The sequence below is a fragment of the Saccostrea cucullata genome, unplaced genomic scaffold, assembly GCF_032062105.1.
Source record: "Saccostrea cucullata isolate Sc308-1 unplaced genomic scaffold, CSIRO_AGI_Scuc_v1 ctg355, whole genome shotgun sequence".
Lineage (NCBI taxonomy): Eukaryota > Metazoa > Mollusca > Bivalvia > Ostreida > Ostreidae > Saccostrea > Saccostrea cuccullata.
The window spans coordinates 32,496-47,979 of NW_026939235.1; the positions used below are offsets into that span (position 1 = coordinate 32,496).

The following is a 15,484-nucleotide window of genomic DNA, read 5'->3' on the forward strand; positions in this document are numbered from 1 at the left end:
TCGGAAAACCATTGTCAACCTCCGCTGACGCGTCGGTTGACAATGGTTTTCCTTGGGGCGTCAATTTCAACTGTTACCCTCCAAAACAGGCACCATTTATATATAACTTCATGGACAACACAAGGAATATCACCTGTACAAAAATATATGTCTTGATCAGTGCCTGTTCCATCAATGAAACATACTATATGGCGTACATATCAATATCAACGATAGTTAATCTGTTTAATCCTACGTTAAATGATTAATTATACAAATATAATTTATTATAAATATATTGAACAATAACATCTGGTACGCGGTATACGTATTTTTTCTGCAATAACTGCGATATTAATTTCTGTGACAACCAAATTAAGCATTTTGTTGTTTATGTAAATCATCACATGTAATGAGATTGATAAAAAAAAATCAACATATGTAATAAGATCATGCGACTGAGACTTAATACAATATAAGGGTGGCCCACAAAATCTACAAACATTGGTCCCCAACTAGCATCGGTGATTCCACAGTAGGCTGTTTAAGGAATGAATTAAATAGCTCACAAAGTTAAGGTTAAAGTCATAAATTCAAATGATGTATTCTGTCTGTTTTTACATTTGTTTCCGTGCGATATCTAGAGAAGTCTGGTCTTTTGCAATGACATTTTAAAACATAACTCCTTTTGTCCTAAGGAAGACACCTATCGATTTTTAGGGTCGTATAGGTTCTAAAACTTTTAATGTAATTGTGTGATACAAAAAAAGAAATAAACTAGCTTTCTTATAAACAAGATCAAACAAGCTGCACAACAATTCTTTTTTAATTTTCTCTTATCACTAAGTGTAATACATGATACTCAATTATCGACAATAATAAAAAGAGAAGTTAAGATTTATATTAATATTGATAATTAACGTAAAATAAAATTAATAAAATATCACTTACGTCTTCGACAGAGCGTCTGAATTCATTTTTTCTTATCGAAATTACCAGCAAAATTACCAAGCTCAGAGAATTAGAAAAAAAAAACCTACTGAGGCAGTTTTAGTTTGTAGCAAACTTTAAAGGGAAAACGATACGTAGTAGACGTAAAGTGATCAATCAATATTCATACGTGCTTACCTTGCAGAGTCAAACAAGGGTTATTATATTAGATACAATGTATTAAAAGTAACTGAATGCCAAAAAATTCCATTCTGTGCAAAGGATGATCTGAACATTAATCAATGTTCACCTTTTTATGAAAAATGTTTTATCGGTGAAAATGCAATGTACTACAGGAATATTGACCAGATTATTCAGACATATGGATTTTTTATAGAATAAAATACTGAAAAATACAATGTAATGCATACAAATGTAGAAAGAGAGCTCAAATGGTGTTGCTGCAGTTGTTGACAGTTTTCTTATCAAAGGTAAAATTTGTCCAATTTATTTTTGTCGTGGGAAGGGAGTGATGTTAAGACTATAATTTCGAAATGCTTTTGAATCCCAATTTGTCTATGTCTTTTCGTTTGTATATTTGTTCTTTGTCTCTGTACACATTTTTAAAAAGTCCACTATTTTTATGGTTTTCCTGCAATTTCATCAGGATAACTGGACACAAAAGTAAATTACACTCAGATACACAAAGATGCACATGGTTCATTCTTTATTTATCTAGTGAATAATATTGCCAGGATCACATAAAATATTTCAATAGAATACTTTCACAAAGCCAATTTTTCTGCAGTTTGTGTCTGCCTCCATTAAAATTAGGCATACAAGTAACGAACAGAATGAAATATAATTTTGTTTACACAGTACAGTTCCAGGTGTGCACTGGCAATATCGACAATATTTTGTAATTAAATTGTTTTTAACAATTCCATAATGTACCAAAAATAGTCTATCTTTCTTTTAATTGGCACTTATCTTGCAAAGACTAATATATGGTGGAGGTTAAAAAATTGAAGCAAATTTAATTTGAACTGCTAAAATTTAATAAATACTGAATTTTTCACTAAATACATACAATTAAATGATCATGCTACATTATACATAACATATGTACAGTCATATGCATGTAGACTCTCATTTCCCTTTCAAACCACAATCTATACAATGCAGTAATCTATACAAAAGTCTTTTTCAGCCAAGTAGTATCTTGAAATACACAATTTTACCTGAATTATTTATTTTTTTGCTTTTGATCATGTTTATAAAAGGAATTCTCTATAATTTGAGTGACATGGATACAAGTAAATTTAATATTGAATTTTAATGATATATTTCCTATTAACGACCATGTCTGCTGTGTATCAAATTGTTATATTGGTTATACCTTTTTGAGTTAACAGATGTATACAACCATGCTATTGTTACGGCTTACGGCTTTAGATGTTTAGCGGCGTAACATTGTGGGGCTCCTTAATCTGAATGTTGAACGAAAGACAACAGGATATAATTTGTTTTTAATATTTTATTAGATTTTATTCAATAAACATACAAAAATACTCTTCTTTGGCTCTGCGGTCCTCACCTGAAATAAAAACAAACCAACCACCCTTTCCAACAAATGTTAATATAAAAACCACCCTTAAACAAACCCTTTAATAAACACGAATAGACCTTATATCTTTAGGTCTTGAACAAAGATTGAACTAGTGATTTCTTCACTAGTGAGTAGGCCTATAAATATAAAATGTCAGATAATACTATTAGCAAACAACTAATTGTATAGGGACAAAAAGTTATGCTAACATCTCAACAAAACTCAATACAATGCACCATGCATTTGTTAGTTTGTTGTTAGTAATAATGTCAGGAGTTATAAATATCAAGTTCAGGTCACTTCTTGTGCCTTAGTAAATACTACTCAACAGTAAACAATAACGATGAGTTCAGATCACCACTTGTGTCTGAGTAAAATGAATGAATAAAGCAACCAAACGTTGCTAACAAATTCAGGTTAATAATTACCCATCATGTCAATTTGTTTGTCTCTCTGTCTAAAACAGAACCCTTTGTGATGGGGAGACTGCCTTGTTCGGAGTTGGTCCGTCAGGTAGACCTTTCCGTGGGTGAGACCGCAGGCGTCTGACCGTTAGACGCTGGGGGCTCGTATGTAAAGCCTTTACAACCTTTATGACGTCAATCACTCAATGCATGAGATTTGGCGCCATAACGTCAAATAGCTGGAAAACTTCGGATGCACTTAATTGTTATACTCATCAGAGGTGTTCCGAATGTAGTTTACATCTTTTACCGCTTAGTATAGCTATTCCAGTTGACGCCATTTTACACTAAGGACGACAACTCTCGCTGACTACCTGACGGCCATATTGGATGAGATTGTGGGTCAGTGCAGACGGGTAAGTAATGATTTATCTGTAAGTGATAATTACAACCCTGTCATCTCGATCTTAAATAATTTTCCGTTTTTTAATGACAAAAAATGCATAGACAGTTGTTAAATTGTTTAGAATTTAGTTGATACAGGTATTTTTAAGAATACACGTGCAAGTTGAAAGAAGTGTAATTGGGGTGTATTTCACTATTTTATATAATTGTGGTATGTGATTGCGGTGATTTTTTTATGTAAAGCGATACATTATACATTTATTTTGATACTAGCATATTAAAAAAGGCGCAAACTTGTTGCGTTTTTTTGGTTAGAATAAAAAACGTAAACTTCGATGCTTGCTCAGTATATTATTACCTCCCTTCCATTATAGTCTGTTTTTTTTAAAAGAATATTTCTGGTTTAAGATACATTTAAGTAATGCCTTGAAAAATTAATTTGATTTATTTTATTAAGGTTCACATATCATCTGTGAAAGTGGCAGTTACTCTGAAAGAATTTTCCATACAAGGTAAATATTATCACAATACCATACTTTCTATTATTCTCTTTAGATAAGTGGACAGGCTTTGCCCTACATCCACTTTCCTTCACAAACCCTCAAGTCTTCCAGATTCAATAAATGAAGACCTGTGAAGAAAAAAGGATGTAGGCGAAGCATGTCCACTTCTCTAAAGAGAATAAATTTCTATGTGTGCTTTTAATGTTTGTGTCGTCATGCTTTTTGTGCTGTTGCAAATGTATGTGTAAAGCTTATCAATGTATTGTCATTATGTTCACTTCATACAGCATATATATGGTAAAATTCTAATTAACTGCACATTCATATGCACCATGTCTCTAACAAATGAGAATGTGAGTGAAATTTTCATAAAAAATGAAGGCAATGTTGCAAATACATGCAAGGCTATATGTGACTGCCTTCAGTTGGATTCAGCTTCAATAGTAAAGTCAAGTTTGTTCTTGAAAGTCCAAAAAATATTCAAAGAACTTCAAAGACTCAAGAAATACAATAATAAGGAAAAATATAACATATTTCGAAACAAATTATTCACATTACCAGCTAGTAAAAAAAATATTCAATCAACATCGAGTTCTTCAGTGTCCATATCTACTTCTTCTGTGTCAACGTTGACTTCTTCTGTGTCAACGTTGACTTCTTCTGTGTGCACATCGACTTCTTCTGTGTCACCATCCACTTCTTCTGTGTCAACGTCGACTTCTTCTGTGTCAACATCAACTTCTTCTGTGTCAACGTCGACTTATTCTGTGCCAACATCAACTTCTTCTGTGTCAACGTCGACTTATTCTGTGCCAACATCAACTTCTTCTGTGCCAACGTCGACTTATTCTGTGCCAACATCAACTTCTTCCATGTCAACGTCGACTTATTCTGTGTCAACATCGACTTCTTCTGCGGCCTCATCAACTTTGGCATCCTCATCAACCTTTGTGGCCTCATCGACTTCTTCATCAACAGATCTTTTACAGGATATTGAAAAAAGCATCAGAATTCAACATCTTGAAAGAGAAAACCATAAATTGAGAGAAAAACTAAGGAACATTAATGTTAAATCAATGAACCAGAAACTTAAAAGAAAATCTGAGAAAGTTGTACATTTACAAGAAAAGGTAAATGAATTTGAAAAAAAAGAAACTGAAAAGAAATATAGTAGAGTTGAAAAGGGTGTGCAGTGCAACGTTTTAAAGTCATATATTGAAGACTTGAAAAAAGAAATTGATGCATTGAATGCAGAAAGAGATGAAAATGATGATATGAAAGAATCATCAGAATTTGTACATATTGGGAAAAATGTAGATTTTAGAGAAAAATCAAAGGGCAGACCTTTCAATTTTAAGTTAAGAAAGTTATACTATTTTTTTATCAGTAATAATATTGGTGTGCAGCATATTTCTCCTGTTGTTGAAGCTGTTTTAAATATTTTTGATATTCATGTAAAAAATTTACCAAGTAAGAGTACAACAGCAGTTTTATCAAGTGAAATGGGTGTTTTATCTAAAAATCATGTTAAAGAAGAGCTTTTAAATAGTAAAAACATTACAATGCACAGAGATGCCACCACTAAAAAGGGAAAACATTTTTATGGTTTGCAATTTAATACTGGAAATCAATTTTTAACTGCTGGAATCAGAGAAGTGCCAGATGGCAAGGGTGAAACATATGTAAATAGTACGAAAGAAATGTTGTCTGATATTTCAGAGAAAGAAAGCGATAAAAAAAGTATTTTAGAATCTGTATCTTGTTTTATGACTGATAGAAGTTCCACGGAACAGAAAGTAAATTCTATTTTATCTAGTGAAATTTCTCACGATGTTCATTCTTTTAAATGTTCAGTGCACCCTCTTTTACAATTTTCAGATGTTTGTTTACAAGAGTTTTATAATATTGAAAAAGAATTAAATATTCATTTTGATGGACATTCCAGTACACCTAAAGATCCTTATGTCATGTTTATTTTAAGAAGTGTTTCAAAATTTTTTTTTAAAGACGGAGTAGGTGATCCGAAATTTAGTCGAGTGTTTTTGAAAAGTCACGGAACAGACAAACTCCCTGTGATGAATGTAAGAGGAAATCGTTTTAATTTGTGTTTTTATAATGCTGCTGGTACATTTTTTATGCATCAACTTCTTTTACAATATCTTTTATCCTCGAGGAGTTCTTTTAATGTTGTTTTGAATGCAATTGTTACATCATTGCAAAGCAAAGTATTTTTAACAATTTTGAGAGCTCTTGGTTTTATATGTAAATTTATTACGGAGCCATACTGGCAGAAAACTTTAGAGTTATGGAATATTACAAGTATAAACACTGTGTATCAAAGACTTTTATATGTTTTAAATGTTATTCATAAAAACCCTTCAGCATTATTAAAAAGGGAAATCAAACTGTTTGAAGGTCCAGATTTTTATGACCCTGTGTCAGATTTTTTATGTTCTATGTCGTTAAATGATGACTTTACATGTGTTTTTATTAAGAGGTGCATTAGTGTTTTAATTGACAAGGCAAAGAAGTTGTTTGCAGATTTTTTAGAAGGAGGAAAATATTTTAATTCATGTTCAACAGAATTTTTTAAAGAATGTTCATCATGTTCGACAAATAATATAACCATTGAACGGTTAATGGGTCAGTTAGATTTTAAACTTAAATATGCTGCCACCTCATCTGTAAATACAATTGAGAGTATTTTAATGTATAATAATAATAAAACAAAAAAATGGTTAGAAAAAAAAAGTGAAAATGAACAGAGGAACATTGTAAATACAGCTAGAAAAGACAGTAGAGCTTTTTTAATTGAAAGTAAGAGAAGGAAAGAAGAATTATTTAACAAACATTTGCAGACTATAAAAGAAAAAGAAGAGGAGAACAAGAAGAAGAAAGAAAGAAAAAATGATGCCATCGACAAAGCGTTAGACGATATTCACAGACATGGATTATGGGCTTCAGTGACTGAAATTAATGAAAAATTGTGCATTTTAAAGACAAAGAAGGAAAAAATGACAGCGTTAAAAACTCAGATTAATATTTATAAGAAAGTTTTTAAAGTAGAACAAGAATTTAGACATTTATTGTGTTTTAGCAAAAAAGGAAAAGTATTTGACGAGAAACAATTGAAAGAAAATTTGATTACACTACTGAAAAAAAGAAAGGAATATCAAGAAAGTATTGCATGTAACACCAACCCGAGGGACTTTGTATCCAGACAAATATTACACACATGGACAGATAATGGAGAGGACATTGAATGGGAGGGACAGATTTTAAGCTACAGCAATGGGGTGTTTAAAGTAAAGTCATTTTAAAAAGAGATATATTATTAATTTCACTGTTTAACATTCACTAAATAATACTGCTTTATTTTAATTACAAAAGAGGTATGTAACAATATGAACGTACCAGAATCTTATCATTTTTAATAACTTTCATACATTTCATTTATTGTACATATCTTTTAAACTTTTATTACAGGCAATTCAATTTCATTTTCAAAAATTGATGTAATGAATACTTTAAAGTGATAGTCTTTTTAAGTTTCCACATAAAAATTGATGAAAAACTTCAAGTTACATACCTAGCACTCTGAATATTTATGGTTTCAGGCTTTATTTATTTTTATGCCCTCTTCCATGAAGGAAGGGTATATTGCTTTGCAGGTTTTTGTTGGCCTGTCTGTCTGTCTGTCTGTCCACCAACAGTTTCCATTAATTTTCTTTGCAGAGTTTATAAGTTCAGAAATGACTTTGAAATATTCCGTTTGTTGGCCATTGTCGCAAACCACTGCCAAAATGTATGATCCTCTCCCATTCTGGCTGTGGTTGAACGAGGAGAGAATTCTTTGTAGCTCATTAAAATATTAACCAATGCAAGTAAAGCATAGTTGGATAATGAACTTTATCGCGACCTTTCAATATCCAATCACAGTTCACAAAATATTCTTTGTATACTGTTGATGTCAATGTTGTGATGTAAACAAAACTTCCCACTAATTGAATATGACGTCACAATAGAGAGACATAAATATTTAAGATTACAACACTTTTTGTGCCCAAGAAGCAATGGGTAGGAGAGAGCTTTATGCGGACTCTAGACTGTGGCTCGAGATGATGGTTGTTGGAGTGGGGAAATAAGTGCTTCACAAAACACATCTTGTTTAATTAATTAACATTATGAAGTAAATGTTTAAAAACCCATGGAATCAAATGGTTTTCTTATAATGTATTTATATTGATTAAAGACAGATTTATTTGCCATATCATTTTCATAGAAATGGGTTTATAAACAAGGAATTTATTGCATGAGGTAATGATCTTAGCAGGGTTTTGTAATGGTGCATATTTACACCAATACTTTTATGAAAGCATGTCACAGCATGCATGCAAAATTTATATATTTATTTCCAATCTTACAGAAAAACTCATTTACTATTGCCAAAAATACTGCAAATTCTGTACAATGCAAAATTTAGTTTTGGTTCCCCAGCTATATAAATGATATTAATTTTGGAAATGCATAAATTTAAAAAAAAAATAAAGAAAAGAAATAGCAAACTATGGTAATCAATATTGCTGAGTTTTACTGTATTTATAATGATAAAATTGTGTAACAAAACTTATTGTTCATAGGTCATTAAAAAATAACTATGCATAAAGTACAACACCATATTATGAACAGTTGTTTCTGTCTTGTATGTTTTTGTCTTTGTGAAATATAACCATGTATTTATGTTATTTAATGATGTAAATGAAATTTTATTTGAAAGCAAAGTAAAAACATCAGGAATAAGACATAAATGAGTTTCTGCTATTATTATGATTGCATCATTCAGGGTTACTATAAACCATTCAAGTGAGTATAAATATATATACTTATATCTTTATATATATTTATTTCAGGTTCTGTACTGGAATGATACCGAGAAGACGGACAGCAGCATATTTGAGCTAACAGAAAGAGAAATCAATACAGACATCAAAGAAGGGAATTTATTTTTCAAAGGTATGTTTAAAAAAAATTCTAATATAATTTAAATTAAACATTGAGCTGATTTAGAAAAAATATTGGTTTCTACTTAACAATGAAAATTCCTATTTTAGACACAGGAGCAAAATTGGATCACAGTTATAGCACATTTTGAAGCAGACTATAAGGTATGCCTTACAGAGTTACCTTCAAAATGTTATTAAATTTTATTGGAGTTATTCCTCTTTGGTAACATTAGTGGTGTAATTTTATCTATATATGGATCTAATTTACATATTAATTAGCAAACAACCAATGAAAATCTATTTATTTATAACTAAGTTACACACATACAAATAATATTTTTGTGCTTTAGAATTAAAAAACTCTTTTTTAATTTTTAGGTGGAATAGCTACTTAGTATGAAAAACAGAGTGTAATTATAAGGTTTTTTACTCTAATTATCAGTGAATGGATTAATTAATTATCCAAATTATCAGAGGTAAGCACATTAGGTACTATGTAATTGTATTTATGATGCAGTCAATGGTTTATTTACGTTGCGTATTCCTCAAAACATGGAGGAAATTCGGTACGAGGTGAACAATTTGCATCCAGATCATAATAAATTCCAAATAACATTAATGAATAATAACAGATAAATAATAATAAATGTCAACACATATCATTTATTCAATCATTCATCGAATCATTATTTTAACGATTCATATCACAAGAAACATCTTATTTACTTATTCATCACAATAGTGGAGAATGCCAAATTCGTAACACTATAACCATCAAAAACGTTCTGGATTGATTATTTGTAGGATGCTGTTTATCCTCATCAGGGTGACCGTTTGTATTTTGCTTTCTGAATCTTGTGCAATCGATTTCAAGAACGAGTATAAAGCAGCCTGCTTGTTTCCTGCAATTTGTTGACAGATCCCCAAAACCTGCCACGATACGTCTCCTCTCATCGTAGAGGGAGGCTCCTCTTGGTCTTGGTGAACAAGTGACTGAAGTTCTTGTAGTGCTGTTTGTGCGTTCACTGGATCAATGTTTGTATAGCACAAGAACTCGAGCATGTGTAACAGAACAATGTTTGGAATTGCCAAAAAGAATGTATGCTCGAGTTCTGTATTTTTTATTCCATACATTTGTTCTGGCCATAATTCTTTAATATAACAGATTTCGTTTTAAAGTCTTATTTCACCTGCGCGTATTAGTGCTATCCTTCTGATATATCTATTTATCTCGGCGTTTTCTATACGAGAAGTTAAATTCATTATTGTTTCTCCAACTTTTTCATAGAAGTAACTCAAGCAAATTTTGTATAACTTGTCCTTTGCAATTTTCAAAGTAGAAATAGCTTTCATATATCTAGAAGTTCTGTAGAAATACATGGATATATAGAGTATTTCAGAAACGGATCCGAATTGTGCGACTAATTTCACCATGGGGATGGATATTTTATCCGTTATATACCTTGATCTGTTTTTGCCTTTACATAGATATCCATTGTGCAATATAAAGGCTGTTCTCTGAAGCATGGTTGTTACCAATTTCTGTAACATGGAAACTTGATATTGTGTTAATGGTTTAAGCGACAATTGTTCTAGAATTGTTAAATATTTTAAGCAGGTGAACATGTCTGGACTGTACAGAGAATCATTCACTTCTATCTCATGTGACGGTGCCATTCTGATTTCTGACTCAAAGGTCAGAGATTTTTCATCTGTGCAGATGTGCTGACTTGGATTGATCATTACTTGAATAATATAGGGGCTGATGGAAGAACAGTGTAAAAGGCATGCTATACTACCCTTTTCGTACAACCCATGCAATCTCAGAAACAAATTATTTTGTGCTTCCCCGTAGATTTTACTCAGAAACATGTTGTTTGTTGGAATGAAAAAATTAGGACAAACTCCTTCATACACACATTTTAGGATAAACTTGAAGCAAATCCAGAAACCCTCCAACAGATTTTTAGGACACCAGTCACGAAATATGTCTTTCTGAAGTACCCTTAAAACAACTGTCTTCACGTGATAGGAACTCAGCAATTGTTCGTGAGTACTTAACCCATTGTTGATGACTTCCTTTAGGAACAATTTAAGCAGACCATACGTTAAAAACTGACAGTGGTTCATGGAGAATACGAGTTTACGCTCCCCTGTGGAGAAAGAGATTCTCCATTCTTTATCTTCATGATGTCCTACCATGGACCCTATTGCAACAAAATGGCATCCATTTTTGACTATATCATCGATAACACGAAGCCCGGGCCATGGCCTGTGACATCTTTCTATAAATGAGAATGCTGATGAAGGCCAAAAGTCGCAGAAAAAGCCCATGGCCTGGTCCATTTCAATACCCAGTTCCACACTAGAGAAACTACTACAAGGTCCATGCTCTGTGAATTGTTTATGTTTATATAAAAGAGCGATTTGTCTGAGCAAGGAACTACATATATAAAGTGTGTCATTCACTCTGATACATGCTAATTGCACTGCTACAGTATTTGTTCGTTTCAGTAACTTAAGTAATGTATAACCTGGGGGACTTTTAGAACTATCGGAGAGAATCAATGTTTCTGTATTTCCATTGTAAATTTGAGCCTGGTTCAAGGTGAAGATAACTTTGTGGTTTGCGAATCAGAGCAAGCTGTCTATGTCTGAACCCTTAAGTCTGAATCCTTCTCGATAACTCCCGGTAGTCATCCCACAGACGTCTTTTTCTAATTGTTGGAATCTTCGCACCATATCCAAAAGATCCCCACCTTCTCTTTTCATGGTCACTTCTCGTGAAGTCCCAATAATTCGGCATAGTCCCACAAACACTGACTCTGACATGCGTTGCAAACCAATTTCCCTTTAAAAATGGAAACATAATGGTAGTAAGAACTACGTGCGAATTATACGACTTAAAATGCATAACAACAGTTTTTGACAATATGTCCTGGCATGGACCGTAAAGTAATGTCACTGTAATTCATAAATCTCATCTCTAAAAACAAAATATATCAAATACATCTTGATTTTTTTTTTAATAATCTAGCTTTCATGCTTCCTAAAAGTTATCCTTTCTCTAAAGTTAAAATGTAAACTCTAACAAAATTACAGTTTTACATCATAGAATTTTTTTTATATTTAATGAGTGAAATAGATATTAACTAAAGAAAACCCATGGCTTTGTATAAAGAAACCCCTGCATATGATTCTTCCTTTGTGTCCTCAAATTCTGTAAATGTTTTGTGAATCATTATGAAGAAAAGTTTGGGTGAATTAATTTAAGAAGATATGGAGATCACGAACAGTATTCAATATCAAAGTCCATAAAACAATACAAAAAAGGAGCAGAGCAAACACGGACATAATCATCAGAGGCAGGATCAGTTGCCACGGAGGAGTGATATCCCCTGCTGACCGGTCACACCTGCCGTGGGCTTCTGATTGATTGTCAAATAACGGGAAAATCCGTCGTCAATTCAGTGTATAAATAATGGACTAACAATTAATATGAAAAACGTCAGTTAGCATTTGACTCAATGATAAATTGCATTTGCTGACAAGGTCATTGCATCGACCGTAGAACTTACAAAATGATGACTTTAAACGAGACTGCTGATGTTCTTGTTTCATCAACTTGCTTGTCAATAATTTACCTCGTTTTAAAAATTGTTCAAACGTAGAACATGTTCTTGCGTATTGAATCAACTAATATTTACACCGTATGCAGGTGATGAAGGTGTATTGCTGCATACATAATGGAAGATGATTAAAGTTTGGTGCCACGGATTCCCCTACATTTACTTTATGACACTCAGTTCATAACAAGGACGGGTCCTACGCATTTCAGAATTATCTGAATTGTGCTGCTCATTTTCTAAATTATTCATATTAGATTGTTTGCTTAATCTGACTTAGTTCTCATTTCTCTTTGTTGCACTTTTTTTCATCATCACATCATTTCAATGATACATGTAGTCGTCAAATAACTTTGTTCTTATTGCAAGCACACCTTCAACTCGTTGGGCGGAGTGCAGGATAATCTGCAATTTACTGGACCAGAATAAGAAAAAGTTATCATCATAAAAATGTTTTGATATTAAATATATTTCGTTGGGTTTTTATATACCTGTATAGGTTACGATTGACTGCTGTTATTTCCTGAGTGAAGTTACAGTATACATGTACCGTGTGCGGTTGCATTCCGACGTTTTTAACTGTAAAGTGTCGGTCGAGTGATCCTATAATTCAAATGTTTTTTTAAGCTGATGTTCTTTTGTCATGTTAAATATTTCCTTCTTTATGGATTAAAAAAGTCTTCAAATATTTTAAGGTAAAGGAAAATTCATAGGATGGACTAAAAGAAGCCCCCTTCATGTTTTCATGGTCTGTTAGATTATTAACATCTTCAGTTCTTTATTTATCAATGTACAAACTTTAAAATTAATATTTGCAAATGTTTATATATATACATGTATAAGATTTATACACTACTGAAAGCAATGCCTATCTATAACCGTATAATAGGCCTTTCAACTAAGTTTTCAAGTTGCACATATGGTAAAAAACATTGCATAGATAGATTTATAGGTACATGAAATTATCAAAAAGATAATAACTTGTGCATACATTAAATTACATAATTAAAAAGTTTAATTATTTATAATTGATTTTTCCGATGTTGTGTTTTAAGGATAGGTAACTCAGGTGTGAAAAATGACCAACTCAGTGCCGATTAATGAGTTATCGTTTATAGGAATGAATATAGGCTGCTTCAGCATTGGTATCGTTATGTACACAAAAGGGTTCCTTACATTGTTTTGTACACAAAAGTGTTGACCATGAGAAAGAGAATGCCTTCACTCTACCTGAAATAACAGGGTCAAATAGATGGGGAACAGACTATATTCAATATGTTTAGCTCTCTTTGACAATTATTATGAAGAAGAAAATTTCATGTCATGTTTTTGTTTTCGCGCTTTTTTGCTTCCTATATAAATATATATATTTTTACAAGTAAATGCAGCAACTGATCATCTTACTTGTGTTACTTAGCACGAAGGGGAACGACCGAGTATAAAAATTTAATTAGGTTAAAACTTAAGATTTAGGGAAGATTTCACTTTTTATTTTAATTAAAACTTTTAATTATATGAAGTGAAATGGTGTCTGCAACTATACATTAAATAAGTTTAACATTGGTGCTACATTTTAAAACCACTGGATTCTTCTGAGAGCAAAGAAACACTTAGGAAATGCTAAAAAACTGCCTTTTGTGTAAAAAGTTAGATACCCCGAGCCTGCTCTCAACATGTTCCGACAGTGAGTTATCGTTCATAAAACCGACCCCTAGCGGCAGTTGAAAGGCCTACGTATAAATACAAGGACCTGGTTTTCAAAAGAACTTCCGACTAAGACATATTTCAATACATATAATTGTTTTATTCACAATTAATTGAGAATAGCTTTAAACTTTTTCAAAGGAATAGAAAGGTATTTTCATAGTAGAAATTTTATACTCAATCATTAATTTTGCAAATTTTTGCAAATAACTCAAGTTTTCGGTCTTAGTCGTAAGTTCTTTTGAAAAACAGGTTTCTCGAATGTCACAAACGTTTGACATAATTTATGTGACGTCATAAAAGGTTGAAACGCATACATGTATATGCCGTTACGTTTAAAGAATAAAACGTTCCATGCATTAAAAGTATCAATCAGGCAAATATGCTATTAGATATACTGTAGATTGGCAAATATTCACGATGGTTTTAATTTCGCTATGTTCGCGATTTATTAATTTTCCGCGAAATTAAACCCATCGTGAATGTTATTATTAGTTTTTGATAATGTTAATATGCTTATACGAAATTTTGAATTAATTTCTTGCAGCGTGAAATTAAAGCCATCGCAAATGGTACTTTTTGAGATATCGTGAAATTTTAACATCGTGGAATTAAAACGATTTACAGTACACAGTCAGTTAGTGACCTAATACGGAGTCATACAGGGTGTGAAATAGAAATCCGTATTGGGCGAGGTGACCTTTAATACAAGACATAGCCCTAATGTGTATTTAGTATCTCATGTTAAAGGTACATATACTTTATATTTATTATTATTATGTTTTATAGTCGATCTTTTTAAACGTGATTTCATAATTAAATGATATGATGTTACATCTGTGTGAAAAGCAGTCAAACAAATGAGAAATACTAGTATCACTAGTATACTAGTGCTATTTAAAAAAAAAAATACAAAAGTTCCATGATTTGCACTGTTTTTGAGTCACTGCAAAGCAAAGAACTGCTTTAAAAAGAACAGATACAAAGACGGCTACATTTTACGAGAAACCATGAAAAACTTTTTGGGAACTATCACCATCCATCAGCAAAAAGTATATGAAAATCCTACCAATAATTATTTGTGAACTATATTTTAAATTAGTTAAATAAACTTAAAGAAAGTTGGAAATCACTTATAGAATATATTTTGTTGCCTCATTACATTATTTCTCATAATAACAATGTGACTTTAATTTGTGTGAAAGTTTAAAAAGTGCGTTAAGCTGTATTTACCAGAAAGCTTTCGGGCTTTATGGAATTAAAGTTAGTGATGATCAACCCGTATTCATATCCCGACAGATGTTTGAAAATAATATCTTAT

General features: G+C 31.9%; 2 protein-coding genes and 1 long non-coding RNA gene across 3 annotated transcripts; 2 read left to right on the top strand and 1 right to left on the bottom strand.

The window, feature by feature from the left end:
• Positions 1-3,241: 3,241 nt before the first annotated feature.
• LOC134252617 (uncharacterized) lies at positions 3,242-9,227 on the top strand. Its single transcript, XR_009988994.1, has 5 exons — positions 3,242-3,338; positions 3,785-3,839; positions 8,741-8,843; positions 8,942-8,995; positions 9,212-9,227. It is a non-coding gene; the product is annotated as an uncharacterized LOC134252617 (long non-coding RNA).
• On the top strand, positions 4,163-7,150 carry LOC134252618 (uncharacterized). The gene has a single exon (XM_062735110.1). The coding sequence runs from the start codon at positions 4,163-4,165 to the stop codon at positions 7,148-7,150; it is 2,988 nt and encodes a 995-aa protein (XP_062591094.1).
• Positions 9,228-9,607: 380 nt separating the features above from the next.
• LOC134252601 (uncharacterized) lies at positions 9,608-11,665 on the bottom strand. Its single transcript, XM_062735098.1, has 3 exons — positions 11,494-11,665; positions 10,312-11,226; positions 9,608-9,984 (listed from the first exon to the last, which is right to left on the bottom strand). Exons 1-3 carry the CDS (start codon positions 11,663-11,665, stop codon positions 9,608-9,610), a joined length of 1,464 nt encoding a protein of 487 aa, XP_062591082.1.
• Positions 11,666-15,484: the final 3,819 nt, after the last annotated feature.